General features: G+C 44.2%; 1 protein-coding gene across 4 annotated transcripts in view; it reads right to left on the reverse strand.

The window, feature by feature from the left end:
* GSE1 (Gse1 coiled-coil protein) overlaps nucleotides 1–15054 on the reverse strand; it is a 165092-nt gene that overhangs the window by 23885 nt on the left and 126153 nt on the right. For 3 of the 4 annotated variants that reach the window (XM_048515387.1, XM_048515388.1, XM_048515386.1), the window contains one exon: nucleotides 14317–14535. The exons of the other annotated variant lie outside the window; for it this stretch is intronic. In XM_048515387.1, the coding sequence (XP_048371344.1) occupies nucleotides 14317–14535 (219 nt within the window). Of the gene's footprint in view, nucleotides 1–14316; nucleotides 14536–15054 lie in introns of those variants that run through there. 4 annotated transcript variants of the gene reach the window in all.

Consider the following 15054-nt stretch of genomic DNA (forward strand, 5'->3'; position numbering starts at 1 on the left):
TTTCAGGTTGTGAAACTGCACAATAGCTGTTAATGAATCACAATTTTGAAGGGTATGTGTTCAGGCGTGCCGGGTCTTAACACTTAAACCTCAAAGGCTAGCATAAAAATGTGGAATGTCCCCACTATTGAGAAACGTTTCCCAAATGGGGAATCTTTCTACACCTGTATCAAAACCATAGCAAAGCCACCAGAGACCAGATAAAACTGCAGGTCTGGTTCACTAAGTCATTCTGAAATTCAAAGGAATCTTCTCTACTTCTATTTTGTGATCTAACATAATAATAAAACCTATTACTACACACTTCATCCACCCCCGAGTTTGCATTAAGTGTGCTAGATTCCAACTCAAAAGCAGTCACATATTAGCATTGGAAAAAGTAGAATTACCATAGGAGTGGCCTTGTGATACACGAAATGGTCCAAACTCCCCCTCAGGTTACAAGAACAGATGTCAAAGCAGGAAGCCAGCCAAAGACAAAGTAAAAACTGCAGGGCAATTACTTTGCTGAAAGGCTGATGGCATAGAGATGCCACTATAATGCTCTGGTATTGAAAAAGCCAAGCCTGGATGTCACCCAACATAGATCTCTCCATTCAAAACCCAGAGCCTGATGATTAGAGGCAGCAACTATATTCTTTCAGGAAAAATTAGCAAAACCACCCAAAATTGAACCTGCAAAGTCTGCTGTCACTGAGGAACCGTGCTCGAAGATGGACATTTGGGTAAACAGAACAACTCTCGCTTAACCCTTGGGCAAGGTTTTGCTGCAATTTGCATAATACATCTGTATTTTAAATTATCCCCCCCCCCCCATGCTGCTGCTATTTGCAAGGAAAAAACAAAGCCACAGGAATGGAATTAAAAGTGCCCTGCATACAGAAAAGAACGGCTGGAGCAGAAATACAAATAGGATGCTAACTAGGCTGTCCTTATGACAGTTTCCTTGTGCTCCTCAATGCAAACAGTTACCATGAAAAAGCATCAAGAGAAGGGCATGTTTATGTGTACAAGCATTGGGCATTCAGATCAAATTATAGTTAGTGTTGTTTTTAAACAATTTCCTTATGGCAACTCAGTGGTTATGAACCGACTATGATGGTTTTGTCACATTTTTTATCATGACTTTGCACATCTTCATCATCAAACTTTTCAGTACACACTATATGCAGCTGCTGAAGAAGTGCTGAATCAGCTGAAAGGGAACACAGTACTACATGAAAGCAGGATGAATTTTCTATGTCAAGGTCAAGTAATAATGGTTAGACAATGTTCCGGCATGGAACCGCTAACTTGATTGGACTCAGTCAGGAGTTTACAGAAGCTGCTGAGTTGCATGGTACTCTCTAACAGGCAAAAGGTACATTCAGCACACATAAACGTGTGGTCAATATTAACACACCCTTCTAAGAACCCAGGTTGGGTCAAAGTTACCTGCACAGATCAATCACAATGAATAATAAAAACACAGTACCTGACTGATATACATAAAATTAAGCCAAGAAAGAGATAGAAAGTAAGAGAGAGAGAGAGAGAGAGAGAGAGAAAGAAAGAAAGAAAGAAAGAAAGAAAGAAAGAAAGAAAGAAAGAAAGAAAGAAAGAAAGAAAGATTCCCCGTGGCCTACAATCTGCTTTCCCCACCCAGAAAACAGCAACAATAAATATAAAGAGATATGCAAGAACACATTTCACCCTTTTGTGCTCCGAATATTAATTTTCCCTGCTGTAATGGTTCTATGAAACTCCTCAGACTATGAATGGGTTGAATAAATATGCACTTTCCAAGTTACATCTCCATTGCAGGGATGGCCAATGACAAATATCCTGGGCAAGAGGGAAGAGGAGAAGAATCAGGGAATGTACGGAAAACATAACAAAGGAGGGCAGGATATAGCGCCACTAGCTACAATACCTTATTAATTATTCCTAGGTTATTGCGCATTGCTTTCATTCTTGAGAGCAGCAGCAAGGATGCTGCATGTGACAAAGGAAGCTGGCGATATGGATTTGACACCCACTGAAGTCTATCTTGTCAGCACGAGGCCGACAACAATTAGCAGGCTTAATCCCCTCTGAGCTGGGAAGCCATTACTCACCACATGAGAGCCTTATCAATCAATACCATCACAAAGAGCTGGGCAATTAATGAAGCTAAAGTCTTACTTCAGAACCCTTAATTCTCACTGTGTGGCTTTAAAATGGGAGGGTTTGTGATCGTTATAATTAACTGGCAGTATTCAGCCAGGAGGTAGTCAATGAAACTAATCTGGCTTGGAGATGACAAGAGGCACAGTGTGACAGTATCACCTTTGTTGTCTGACCTCCTGCTTCCCACTCAGTGATAGCAGATTAGCAGGCAAGGCTGACAGGCAAAGGTAATTAACAGCTGAGACCCTGACAAACTATTTGGGGGGGGGGGAGGGGGAGAGAGAAAGGGCCCGGCTAGGAACTGAACCCACTGAAGCTGACAAATCAGCAGATGAGGCTTCCAGGCTTTTCTTTGTGACTTCTTCAGGCTTTGCCTGTTGGAAAGGAACCTGTTCCTTGATTCAAAAGGAAAGGGGCAATTCCACACTGACAGCTAAGAATGGGCTCAGGGATGGGGTGGTGGTGGTGGTGTGTGTGTGTACTTGGCAGCCTGGTTACTGTGAACAGCTCTAGCTTACCAAAAGGATTCATTTCTGAAATCTGTTTTGTTGCTACAGACTAACATGGCTACCCCGTCCAATACTATTAAAGAAAGATACTGTGGCTCAAACCAGACAGAATGCCATGTCATGCTATTTGACCTAGAACATCTCTCCAAGTTCTGGATGCATGGGAGCTGGCTAAACTAACCCTGGGCAGTTCCAGAAAAAGAAATGTTTGGTTTTCATGATATACCAATTCAGTACCTCTCAGACTTCTAAGTCATGTGACACATACAACCTCTTGCTTGTCTACATAGCAGATGCCATCTCAGATAATGAATTCTCCCATACTCACAGATGAGAGCACCAAGTCATGTCTGCAGGAGCCACTCATTCCAGCATGTCCTCTATTGAGCTGAATCAGGAATTTTTTCAGCAATATCCAATTTCATCAGCTCACTCCTTTGAGCAAAGAGCAGTCAAGACCTCAAGGAGACCCGAGCAGTTCCCATGTCAAGCCAGTCCAATATCAGTTAGGAAGAAATATTTGCCTCTGCAAATTCTGAACCTCACCACAAACAAGGATAAATGTACACTTTGTAGTGGGTTCCACAAGCAGCTACTTTCTGATCATAGGCAAAGGGTGAATGTAGTTCCCTGTGCAAGCAATGGGTCGTTACTGACCCATGGGGTGATGTCACATCACGATGTTTACTAGGGTAAACATTGCCTTCTCCAGTCGTCTACACTTTACCCCAGCAAACTGGGTACACATTTTACCAACTTCAGAAGGGTAAAAGGCTGAGTCAACCTTGAGCCAGCTATCTGAAACTGACTTTTGTCAAGATCGAACTCAAGTCGTGTGCAGAGCTTCGACTGCAGTACTGCAGTTTCATACTCTGTGCCACACAACTCTTTTAATAAACAATAGGATTACAAGCCTAATCTGCCGTGAAGCCATTTACACGTTACATGTGAATGTTACACTGGTGCCCACTTTGTCTCTAAACCAGGTTTTATCAGTCCCATTTTACAGGATGTAACAGAGGCCAAAAGACAACTTGCTACAGCTCTAATTATGGTCAGAGTGGAGGAAATAACAGCCCTAGAGTTTTTGCTGAAGTCTGTTTGCCTTTTGGCACAAAGCCATGATCTTGGAGCACTGCTTACAGATCCATCCCCACTAGCTAGAATGTGCAGCTGGTTCTCATGCATTCTTGCACTGTGCATGGGGTTAGACTAGATCAGGGGTCTGCAACCTGCGGCTCTCCAGATGTTCGTGGACTACAATTCCCATCAGCCCCTGCCAGCATGGCCAATTGACCATGCTGGCAGGGGCTGATGGGAATTGTGGTTCATGAACATCTGGAGAGCCACAGGTTGCAGACCCCTGGACTAGATGATCTTTGGGATTCTTCACATCTTTATGTCTCTATATTTCTGTATGTACCCTCCTCCCTTCCCCATCAATCTAATGGTACTTTCACTGCTGAATTACAGATTTTCTAGTCAAAATTAATTCAGTATAAAACGTGGGCACTTCTATCCTGCTGCTGCTTCTTGTCTTCAAAATAGCTTAACATTTTTTTAAAAAATAGCATTTAGGAATCTCTGTTTCCCGCCGCAAATAAATAATTTTTTTCAGCTTACACAACCAGTACCCAGGGCTGAAATCCACACCCCCCCCCCCTTGCCCTGTATTCTCAATTTTCCTGGAGGCCAATTTCTTTTTTGTACATTCCCTCCAACACCACCAGCAGCAGCCACCCACACAGACACACAAAAATCACTTTGAACTCTGCATCCAATCTTAGAGCTCCCAGAACTCAATTAACATCCATTTGATATCAATAAATATGTTAAGCAGCTTCCTGTTTCTGGAAGGTCCCAGCTCTCGGCTGGCACACACAACACACACAAACACATACATACACTTTTTTTCCTGCCGCTTAGGCTGTGTGGCTTTCTTTCCTTTTGAGATGAAAGGGAATGAAACTGCAAGAGAAAGCCACTGCCACTCCTGCTGGGCATGGCACCCCTGGTTAGCTCTTGTTTTCTTCACATTGAAAGTCATATTTCATATTGAGTAATACCACTGACAAGGAGAGGCAAAATCCTCCACAAAATCCGCCTCAAAAGGCTAAGGCAGTTGTTCCTGCTCAATTTAGACCAAAACTGAAGGCTTTTTAGCTTCTTTAGCAAATCTGCAAGTGAATCTGGCACTTGTCAGAATGAACAATTAGCTGCATTAGATAAAAGCAGGCAGATGTGGTACATACCATAATACTTTCTTCCTTTGCTTGCACGTCTAACTGTGGTCTGGGCTATTTTTTCTGTCTCTGGAGACCAGCCATCTCCACTTTTCTCCCCTACCCCACCTACTTGTGAAAAACAAATTCCTGAGTTTACAAGTTGCCTTATTGCTGAGACTTCATGGGCTTGTCTCGCCAAGGACTGAACCAGGGACCCTCTGCATGTAAAGAGCATGTCCTGCCACTGAGTATGCAAGTAAAGAACATGCCCTGCCTCTCCCTACTACTCAAACATAGCTCGATCAGGGCAAATTACAATAGTGCAGCTACCTTCTAATTTAATTGGACAGCCATATTCAAGGAGCAAATAAAAGACCAAATGTGCTTCAAAGGATATCAACAATTCCTAATGTCTGGGCTACTGAGTCACCTCACTGGAAGTGGGGTAAGTAAGCTGTAAGTAACAGCTGCAGTAGGTCTTGTTGGTGGACTTCATGCTTCCACAGTACTCTTAGTACACAAAGGAGTGTGGCAGACACATTCAGATCATATCATATCTGGTTGGAAAATAATCTCTGGATCTTTAATAAGTGAGCAAGTCACATAGAGTTTAATTTCACCTACAACTGCTATAGATGGACACAAAACAACCCTGCAGACTGAGTGACTACTTAACATCTCTCTTGGCTATGAAGACCTTCACATTCCTTCTGTACTGGCTCATTTTACCCTCTGTTCTTTCCCCCTCCCCCGAGACCTTCACAATATTCATAATCTCATATTAAGAATCTCCAAGGTGATCCATCTTCAAAAGCCAGGCAGGCAGAGAACTATGAAGAAGCAAAAGGGATTTTTTTGGCAATCAAATTATACAGCAGCTAAATCTAAATCAATGGAGAAGAATAACCCACCACAGCTTTTCATTATCAACCAAATTTTGCTGGGGCAGATATTTGTATATAGCTTGCACAGGAAAATTACTGCATCCGTGAGATGAAACCGGCGCTGGAGAGAAGATTCAAGCATCAGGAAATCAATGTCAAAATACACTAATGTCACTTTTGATGGGCTAGGCAGCAATCCGCGGGAGAGAAGAATGAAAAAGAAAAAAAATCACAGTGGTGAAAATGGGGGGGGGGGGGAGGTAGATGGAAGGGTGAAGCATCTTCTAATCTATAGCATTTCCCAAATTGATTTTCTCTTCACATAGAGGGGAAAGGGAGGCTGTTCCCATTATCCAGATTGGATACTTCAGTGATTAACGTCCTGTGCAGAAAGGATGGGCAATTTCCACCACAATAATACATTCTCTGCCTCTGTTCACTCTACTCTCAGCTCAGAACATTTTCGTGCCTTATTAGACTGGCCTGTTTTACCCTTAATTTATCTAAGCTCCTCAAAATGCTCTATGCCTTTTCTTTGCAACCTGCATCACTTTCCTGGACTGAGTGCTTAGAACTAGGTTGCAACCCTGCTCATGTGAAGCATCAGTAAAACTGTGCATTTCCCTTACTTGGGAATAAACCCAGACCTGGGGTTAAGCCTTCCAAATCAGAGGGTTCACTATCCTCACAGGCTGAAGTCCTGACATCTTCCATATGAGAAATTACCACCTGCTTTGAACTATTTTGTGCTTCCCCAATGGGACTGGCAGCAGCAACCCACACCTAGTCAGCGATTATTTTGCCCTGGGAAGCTTCTAAGTTGTTCCCTAGATTCTGGATAGAGCTATTTGCCCACCTTGGAACACAAATTTGCTCACCTGCATGCAAGCACCAATACTGACATTTAGCCAATCTTAATCGATTCACGCATTTTTGCTCCAGTTTCGGCAATTACTGTGCACAAGGAAACTTCTGCTTAAAGAAAGTACTTTCTAAAAGGAACAAACATGGCAGAATAACAAAGCAGCTACCATGAGCTGCTCTGTTGCCAAAACATTTTCCAGAACTCATCACAGAAGGCAGCCAAGCTCATGGTGGATCTGTGATGAGGTCAGGGAGCCATCTGCTTACTGGTGGCCCTGCTCACACAAGCTGTAGCATCAAATGAGGATGAAAAGACCTTGTGTAAAACTGCTGGCATCACAGATGCAAGCTATAGTTCCTAGGAAATCCGTAAGAAAACTAGTCTTCCTTTCCAAAGCATATGAGAGAATTTCAGAAGAAAATCAGCTTGTGTCTTATAGATTACAGCAAAGCTTGTGACTGTGTGCATCACAGGGCCTGTAAGACCGAGTGCTATGGTTGAGGCAGCAATGAAATTCCATCTAACAGCTCCTTCCTCTTTCCCTTCTTTTATTCAGTTCTATTTTACCCCCCTTTCCCTTTTATACCAGCATGAATAATAAACAGGAAATTTATCTGTTTTAATCCTGTTAGAGATATTAACAACATCTTGGATGAGTTTGTTATAAACTGCATTGTTTATAACCTATATTATATATCATAGGCTGCACTGTTTCTTGTTATTTATTTTATTGACATTACTTACTGTTGGAAGCTGCCCTGCACCTGCAAAGGGAAGGGTGGCCTATAGGGAGAACAAAATGAAAGTAAAGGTTGTAAAGGCTGGTTGTAAAGGAAATGGGTGTGTCACAACATCTAATTTGTTTTGATGCACAACCTGTGCTCTGGACAAGAGGCTACTGCTAGGACAGAATATGGAGAACCAGAATAGTTTCCAACTAGTGAAGGTATCAGACAAGGATTATTTTATTTTCCTATCTCTTCAATCTATATGCAGAACATATGAGAGGGACAGCTGAATTAAATTTAGATGGAGGAGTGAAAATTGGGAGGAGGAACATTAACAATTGAGATACGTGAATGATACCACATTAGTGGCAGAAACAGTGGAGACTTGAAATGACTACAGGTGAAAATTAAAGTAAAAAAGCACTAAAGCAGGACCACAGTTGAACATCAAGAAAACAAAAGTAGTGACTATTGTCCTGAGATGGCTAGGAACTGCCTGGGATGTCCCCACGCTGCTCAAGCCCTGCTGCTCCTGCCTCACCGCCTGCAGCAGCCAGTGAGGCTGGGACAGAAGGACAGTGAGCCTGGGAAGGTTAGCCATAAAGCAGCCTGAAAAGATTCTTCAATGTCACTGGCAACCAAAATCAAGTTAATTCACACCCCAGTAGTCTCCATTACTATGTGTGGGTACAAAAGTTGGACAATGAAGAAAGCTGATAGGAAGAAAGTAGATTCCTTTGAAATGTGGCATGGGAAGAGAGTTTTACAGATACCGTGGACTGCCAAAAGGACAAATCAGTGGGTTCTAGATCAAATCAAGCCTAACCTCACCCTAGAAGCCAACATTGACTAAATTGAGGCTACTGTATTTTGGTCATATTATAAGAAGAAACGAGTCACTGGAAAAGACAGTAGTGCTGAGAAAAGCTGAAGGCAGCAGGAAAAGAAGAAGACGCAGCATGAGCCACATTGACTCTATAAAGGAAGCCATGGCCCTAAGTTTGCAAGACTTGAGCAAGTCTGTAAACAACAGGCTGTTTTGGAGGACATTGATTCCTAAGTTTGCCATGACTTGGAAGTGACTTGGCAGTACATAACATACTCATACTCACACAAGCCAACTCTTAGCTACTAGATCTTTAGGAAGGCAAACCCTCAGGTTATGGCAATCAAAACCTCTAGCTGGCAACAAGGCAGCAAAACAAGGCAATCAAAACCTCTAACTGGCAACAAGAGGACCAGGCCCTAGCACTTCACTCAGAGAGAACGTGTTTCCGAACATCTTGAAGAAGGCAGTTGTGAACTTTATTTCTAAGAAGCCCACCTTGGATCTTCAGCTTTTAATCAAACAGCTATAAACAGCCCCTTCTTGAGCAAAGTGCTCAAGTGAGTGAAAGCTGTACAGTTCCAAGCTTTCTGGGAAGGAATGGACTATCTAAACCCATTTCAATCTGGCATCTAACCTAGTTTTGGGATTGAGATTCTCCTGGCTACCCACGCTGAAAATCTGTATCAAGAAACTGAGATGGGAAGTAAGATCCTGTTGATTCTTCTGGACCTCTTGAAGTATGCCATTCAGCTCATTCCATTCAGCCAGCCAACTGAACAGATGCCACTGTGCTCTGGTAATTCTATTCTAAACTTGATAGCTTGTTCCAGGCAAAAAGTGGTTGAGAGCAGTGGACTCTAATCTGGTTAACCGGATTTGATTCCCCACTCCTACACTTGAAGCCTGCTGGGAGACCTTGGGCTAGTCACAGTTCTCTCAGAACTCTCTCAGTCCCACCTACCTCACAAGGGGGTTGTTGTGGGGCAGGAAGGGAAAGTGATTGTAAAACATTTTGAGACTCCTTAAAGGTACAGAAAAGTGTGGTATAATACCGAATTCTTCTTTAGAAAACAGTGACAGCCTCTTGGCTAGAAAAGCACTGTAAAAACGTCTCACTGAGTTCTTTTTTTGTCCCCAATATGTTCCTTAATATCTACATACAAGCGCTGGGAGAGTTGTCATCAGTGCAAATAAGACACAACTCAATGTCCCCACCCACTCCCTTTCATCAGAGTCAGGTAGATCAGAGGATACCCTGTAATGGGCTGGATGAAGGCCAATAAACTGCAACTCACTAAGTATAAGAATGAACTGCTGACTGGTAACAAAGTCAGTCTGGTAACAGAATCTGCCTGTTCTGGTTGCACTCATGGAGTGAGCAGGTTTTCAGATGAATGCATGTGTGAATGCTTTTAAATATGGGATTGCTGACAAAAATCTCCTCTCTAGCACAGTGCCTTTCACCAACTTTGATTACAGAAGAGAAGAAGAAGACTTGGTTTTTAAACCCCACTTTTTTCTAGAGAATCTCAAAGTGCACCGATTATACATACAAGTTGGGCTTCTGCAATGTCCTCCACATTTGAAAACTGTCCTGAGGCGTCCACTGGTGGAGAATGCAGGGATTAGGCTGCTTGTGAAGACAAGTTGCACCAACCTAAAACTCTCCCTTTGGTGCCAGTTTGCTTCTGGGCTCAATTCAAATTACTGGTTATTACTTTTAAAGCACTATACTTCCCAGAACCAGGTTACTAAAGGACCATCTGCTCCCATACAAATCTGCCTGCCTATTAAGATCACTACCAGAGGTCCTACGTTGGCATGAGGTGAGGTAACACCAGAGGCAGGGTGTTCTGTGTTATGGCACTGAGAATATGGAATGTCCTCCCCACCCAGCCTTACTTGGCAGCAAGCCCTGAGTCTTTCAGATGACAGTGGAAGATATTTTTATTCTTACAAGCCTTTGGCTAGCTGTTGCACCATTTGATTTTTATTGAGATTGCTGCCAATTGAATCTCAAACATTTTATTTGGAATCCTCCAGTCTTCTTGTTCTTTCACCTTGCTTTTATTCTTCTGATTGTTGTTGGTTTTAAGCTGCTATTAATGGTTTTTGTGGGATATTTTAAGAATGTATTATTGTATCATAGCCATAATTTCAGGTTAACTGTTTTAATGCTACAGTTGTTTAATTTTTTGGTAACACACCATGTTGATGGAGTATTTGGGATGTAAACGTTCCAGACAGTTATTCGAGCTTTTCCAGACCGTGCTACAGAAAACAATTGAACTTTCTTGGGCTTGAAGTATCTCTCAAGAAAAGAGAGTAGCTAACCTATTGTCCAGGGGGGGAGGGCTGGGGGCTCCTCACCCCCCCCCCCGAACAGCAGAACGGGTCACAGAACAGTACGGGGGCCTACTTCCAACTCTGGACCAAAAATCCACAACATACCCCGGAGGGCAAGGAGGAGGCGGTTCTCACGATTGCCAGCCAGAGCCCTGCCACAGCTTGGTCCCCCACAGGGGTGGGCGGAGCAAAAGCATGCCAATATGGCAAGGCAGCAAGGGCCCGGCATGTGGCACGAGGACTGTCACCGTGGCGGGGGAGCAGCCACACCTGCAGAGTAGGGGCATGGCCCACGCCCTACCCTTGAGCAAGGAAGTGGGCTGATGAGTGGGGCAGCCAGTCAGCAAGCGGAGTGAGCCCAAGAGACAGCCCGAGGCAGAATGGGGGATTTGAAGGAGAGTTGAGGAGAGAGAGGAAGACAAGGAATGCGGAGACCAGGGCAGGGAGAGACAGGGCCAAGGGTTACGCGGAAGAATGAGGAGGGGCCCCAGACTAGGGTTAGTCTTCCCTGGAAGACAACCTGCGACTGCTCCAGGCAACCAGTCAACCTTGCCAGCATCCCCGCCCCAGAGGGAAAGCATTAACTCACCCTGTGGCTGTAGAGGCCTCTAGTGCAAGTCGCTCCCAGGAGAGCGGGAGCGAGGATGGAGGAGGAAGGGGTAGGAGGGAGCAGGGTTGGAGGAGTGAGGAAGGGTTAGGAGGGAGCGGGGTTGGAAGAGGCACAGTACCACACCTATATATGGAACTAGAAGGGGTAGACATGCCTGACTCATTAGAACTGAGTACAGGGTATTTATTTATTTATTTATTTGTAGCCATTTTTCTCATCAACAAGTGGTCAGGGAGGACAACATCCTTCTTCCTACCAATGAGCACATTCTCCCTTCCTCCATTTTATCTTCACAACCATCACTCCTTAAGGTAGGTCAGGCTAACAGAGAGTGACTGCCCCAAGTTACCCAAAGAGCTTTCATGGCAGATTAAGATTTTGAACCTGTTTCTGTCACACCCTAATCTGACACTCTACCCACTACACCATGATGACTCTATGATCCTTGCTTTTTGTGCCAGTTCACCAGTGGTACCAAGTTCTATTGTTTTACTACTCTTCGAGCATAACAGTGTTGCTATTAAAGAGAACAATAAATGATAAATAAACTGTGTTAATAGTTTCATAGGGTAGCTGTGTTGAACATCTAGATTTGAGTCCAGTAGCACCTTAGAAACCAACAAGATTTTTGGGGTATGAGCTTTGAAAGTCAAAGGTCCTTTCATCATTTACCTGATGTATCTGATGAAGGGAGCTTTGAGTCTCAAAAGCTCATACTCTGAAAAGACTAATGGATTTATTTATTGTGGCAGAAGCTTTGTCCAATGCACTTGATGCTGCATTAAACGATCTTAAATTTGCACCCCAGAAATCCGGGCTGAGGCTCAAACAGTACTTTCTAATGCAGGCTTGCTTATTTTCTGCCTCTTCTCTGAACAGTTGGACAGCCTTTACGATCAGGGCTTACAGATGCAGGGCAGGCAATCATTCCAGTGAAAAGGAAATAAAGCCTAGGGCTTGGTACGCCTTGCTGTTCCTGTCTGTGCTAGCAAAAAGCCAGCTTTCCCCCATCCCACCCTCCTCTTCCACTACAACCAGGCCTCCCTCTGCTTCTCTGCTAATTCCTACCTCCACCTCCTCCTGCTGGCTTCGAGGCGCCCGCCTTCAGCCGGGCTCCTGTTAAATAGCCCATTAAAGAGAAAAATATTCAGATGTGCATTTCACCAAACTGGCACCCAGCAGCCGCTGACTTTGTTATTTAGCGGGGGAGCTTTGGATGATGAAAGAACACATTTAGGAGCCTTAGGAAAAATAAAATTTCAATGAAGCATGGCAGTGGCGATGAGCCCTATTTGCAGGAGAAAAGGACGGATTCTTTCCCGCGCTCACTCTCGCTCCAGACTTTCTCTCGGGGTACGGCAAATGATATGGCATTTGGATTACTCTGTCTGAATTGAATTTTTAAACTGCCCCCTTGAGACACAATGCTGAGGAAAGACATTAGCCCGTCAAGCGGCAGGGGGAGAACAAAATCCGACAGCTAAAAATAAAACGAGCATTTTAGCAGAACGAAGAGGGAGGGCGTGGGGTTGACTGTGGACAGAAGCAGGCCAGCCAACAGGAGCTACCAGGCCATTACCCAGTAGGTTCGGTGCTTTCAGAATGCCAAGCCTGCTCTGCTCGTCCTCCCCTCTTTCACACAAAAAAACATGTCAGGCGTTCCCCAGCACTTAACTGGGAACTGAGACCCTTAAACCTTTATCTTTTAGCATTGAGATGCATCTAAGTCCCTCCCTCATCTCCATCAGATACAGAAAACAACAGAAAGCAGGCTTTGAAAAAAGTCCCTGCCAGCAGGTTCTCCAGGAGTTGTCCCCTTTGGAAAAAAAACAGATAGGAAGAAAAGACTGACTGTGCTTTAGCTAATGAAGGGGAAGCTTTTGTAGGTGGGAGGGGTAAGGAAGTGGACACAAATCGTACCATATCACAGGACAGGTTGTGAATGATGCCAACTTTTGATGGGTGATTTTCTGTAAAAGATGAAAAACTACCAATCTGTACTTGACCTAAAATGCGGAACAGAGACAACAGAACTCGAAAAGAAGCTGAAAGCTCTGATAAAAGAATGCAGCCACAGTACTTGATATCTGGGCCAGCCTCTCTCTGCCTCCATTTATCAAGTCACTGCACCTTCATCCTACAAATCCACCCACAAGGTCAACTTCTTGAGCAAAGCATTTTCTTTCTTCCTTACTGCAAGCTGAATCTCCCAGCTTGATTTCAATTTTTCACTCTGACAATCTTTGACCCATTTTTTCCCACCCATGTCATGACCATTGTCAACTCTTGACTCTCCTAATCCTCCGGGCAGGGATTATGTCATTTGTACGCTTTAACAAACACTGAAAAAGCCACAGGGCTTTGCGAAAGAAGAAGAGAATAAATCTGTGGAAGGAAGGCCTTGGAATTCCTAGCATATGAGGGGGAAATACCTATTATAAAGCCCTCTTTGCTGTTAGTTTGGCAGAAGCTATTCTGACCACCACCTGAAAGCTCACCTTGTGTGGCTAGTGCCATGAAAAACAGCAGTCATTAGCAGATCATGGAGCCAAAAGGATTGATGGGGAATGTAGCAATACCCTGAGCATTCTCACTGATTCACTGAATTTACAGACATGATTGGGGGGGGTGGGGGGGTGGGGAGATGATGGTGTCTGACTGAAATGGCAGATTAAAATGCAAGATAGTTTATAGTGCACATGCAAAATGCACTTGGTTTATGAGCATGAATGTGTTCATTTTTCTTGATGTATGCAGGTATTGGTGTTCTGTCTTGTTCTGGACTCTCATCAAATCTGGATTATTGTTCTCTTTTAATTATCTTTAAGCTGCACTTCTCACTGGACATTTTTGGGTTTTTAGCATTTGAAGTGCATTGTGTGCTCCACTATTCATTTAAACATATGAATTATGTAATATATAAAAAGAAGAATTAAGGCCTAGGAGAGTCATAGACAGGGGGGAAAGCTTAAAATTGGGTTCCCAAGGGTGGGGGGAGCGTTTAGTAGTCTGAGTCAGATCTTTTGAGACGCTGAGCCACTGAACTCCAGAGCCACACCCCCTCCCTGTTTGCTGCTGACAGCAAAAGATGTCCCTCCTTAGCACCTCCCTGTAAAGTCCCCTCTGCTTCAGGGTCAAGAGGCCAGATGCCCACCTTTCCCCTCTCTCTTACCTCTGGGTTCCTCAGCCTGTTTGGCAAGCTTGCGCAGGGCGGCGGCAAAGCTGGAAGAGGGCGCTGATTGGACTGACAAAGTGCTGTTGGCTGCCGGGCTGCCACTGGGCACAAGGGAGCCATTGAGAGGAGAAGGGGTCAGGGGGCTGACAGTGGCGGTGGTCCGGGTCGCTGTTGAAAGCATTCCTAGAGAAGGTGACTTTGGCTCATGGCTCATGCCTGAAACAATGAAGAAAAAAACAATCCATGTCACTGGGAGAGAAGGAGTCAGTCATGTCGTCCCAGAGTCAAACTTGGCATTGAAGACACAAGCAGGAGTTAATGGCTAAGGTGGGACCAAGGCAGTGGGAGAGAATGGCCATTTTTACTACCCAGGACCCCTTAGCAAGTTCCTACCAGGGCCCCCCAAGTGCTTCGCAAGGGCAGCTAGAAAAATGGAGCTCAAAAAGGATGAGCAGTAATAACATTAGGACCAGTTTAACTGAAGAAAAAGGACAGCTATACCGAAAAGGAGAGATGGAAGTGGAACAGGAATGCAGAGGAGAGTTATTGGTCCTACCCAGGATCAGCCATGTGATATATAGAGCAATACAGCCTCTCAACTTTGTCAGGGCAAATAAGTGCATCATTCTTGCTACTATACAGTAGGAGACGACAAGATTACTCAAACAAGCAAATCTGCTGCTGCTGCTTTCTGCATTTGGCCCTGTATAACTAGAAGGAAAGGGGCATGTCTGA

Source organism: Sphaerodactylus townsendi, linkage group LG14 (genome assembly GCF_021028975.2).
Source record: "Sphaerodactylus townsendi isolate TG3544 linkage group LG14, MPM_Stown_v2.3, whole genome shotgun sequence".
In the NCBI taxonomy this organism is placed as follows: Eukaryota; Metazoa; Chordata; class Lepidosauria; order Squamata; family Sphaerodactylidae; genus Sphaerodactylus; species Sphaerodactylus townsendi.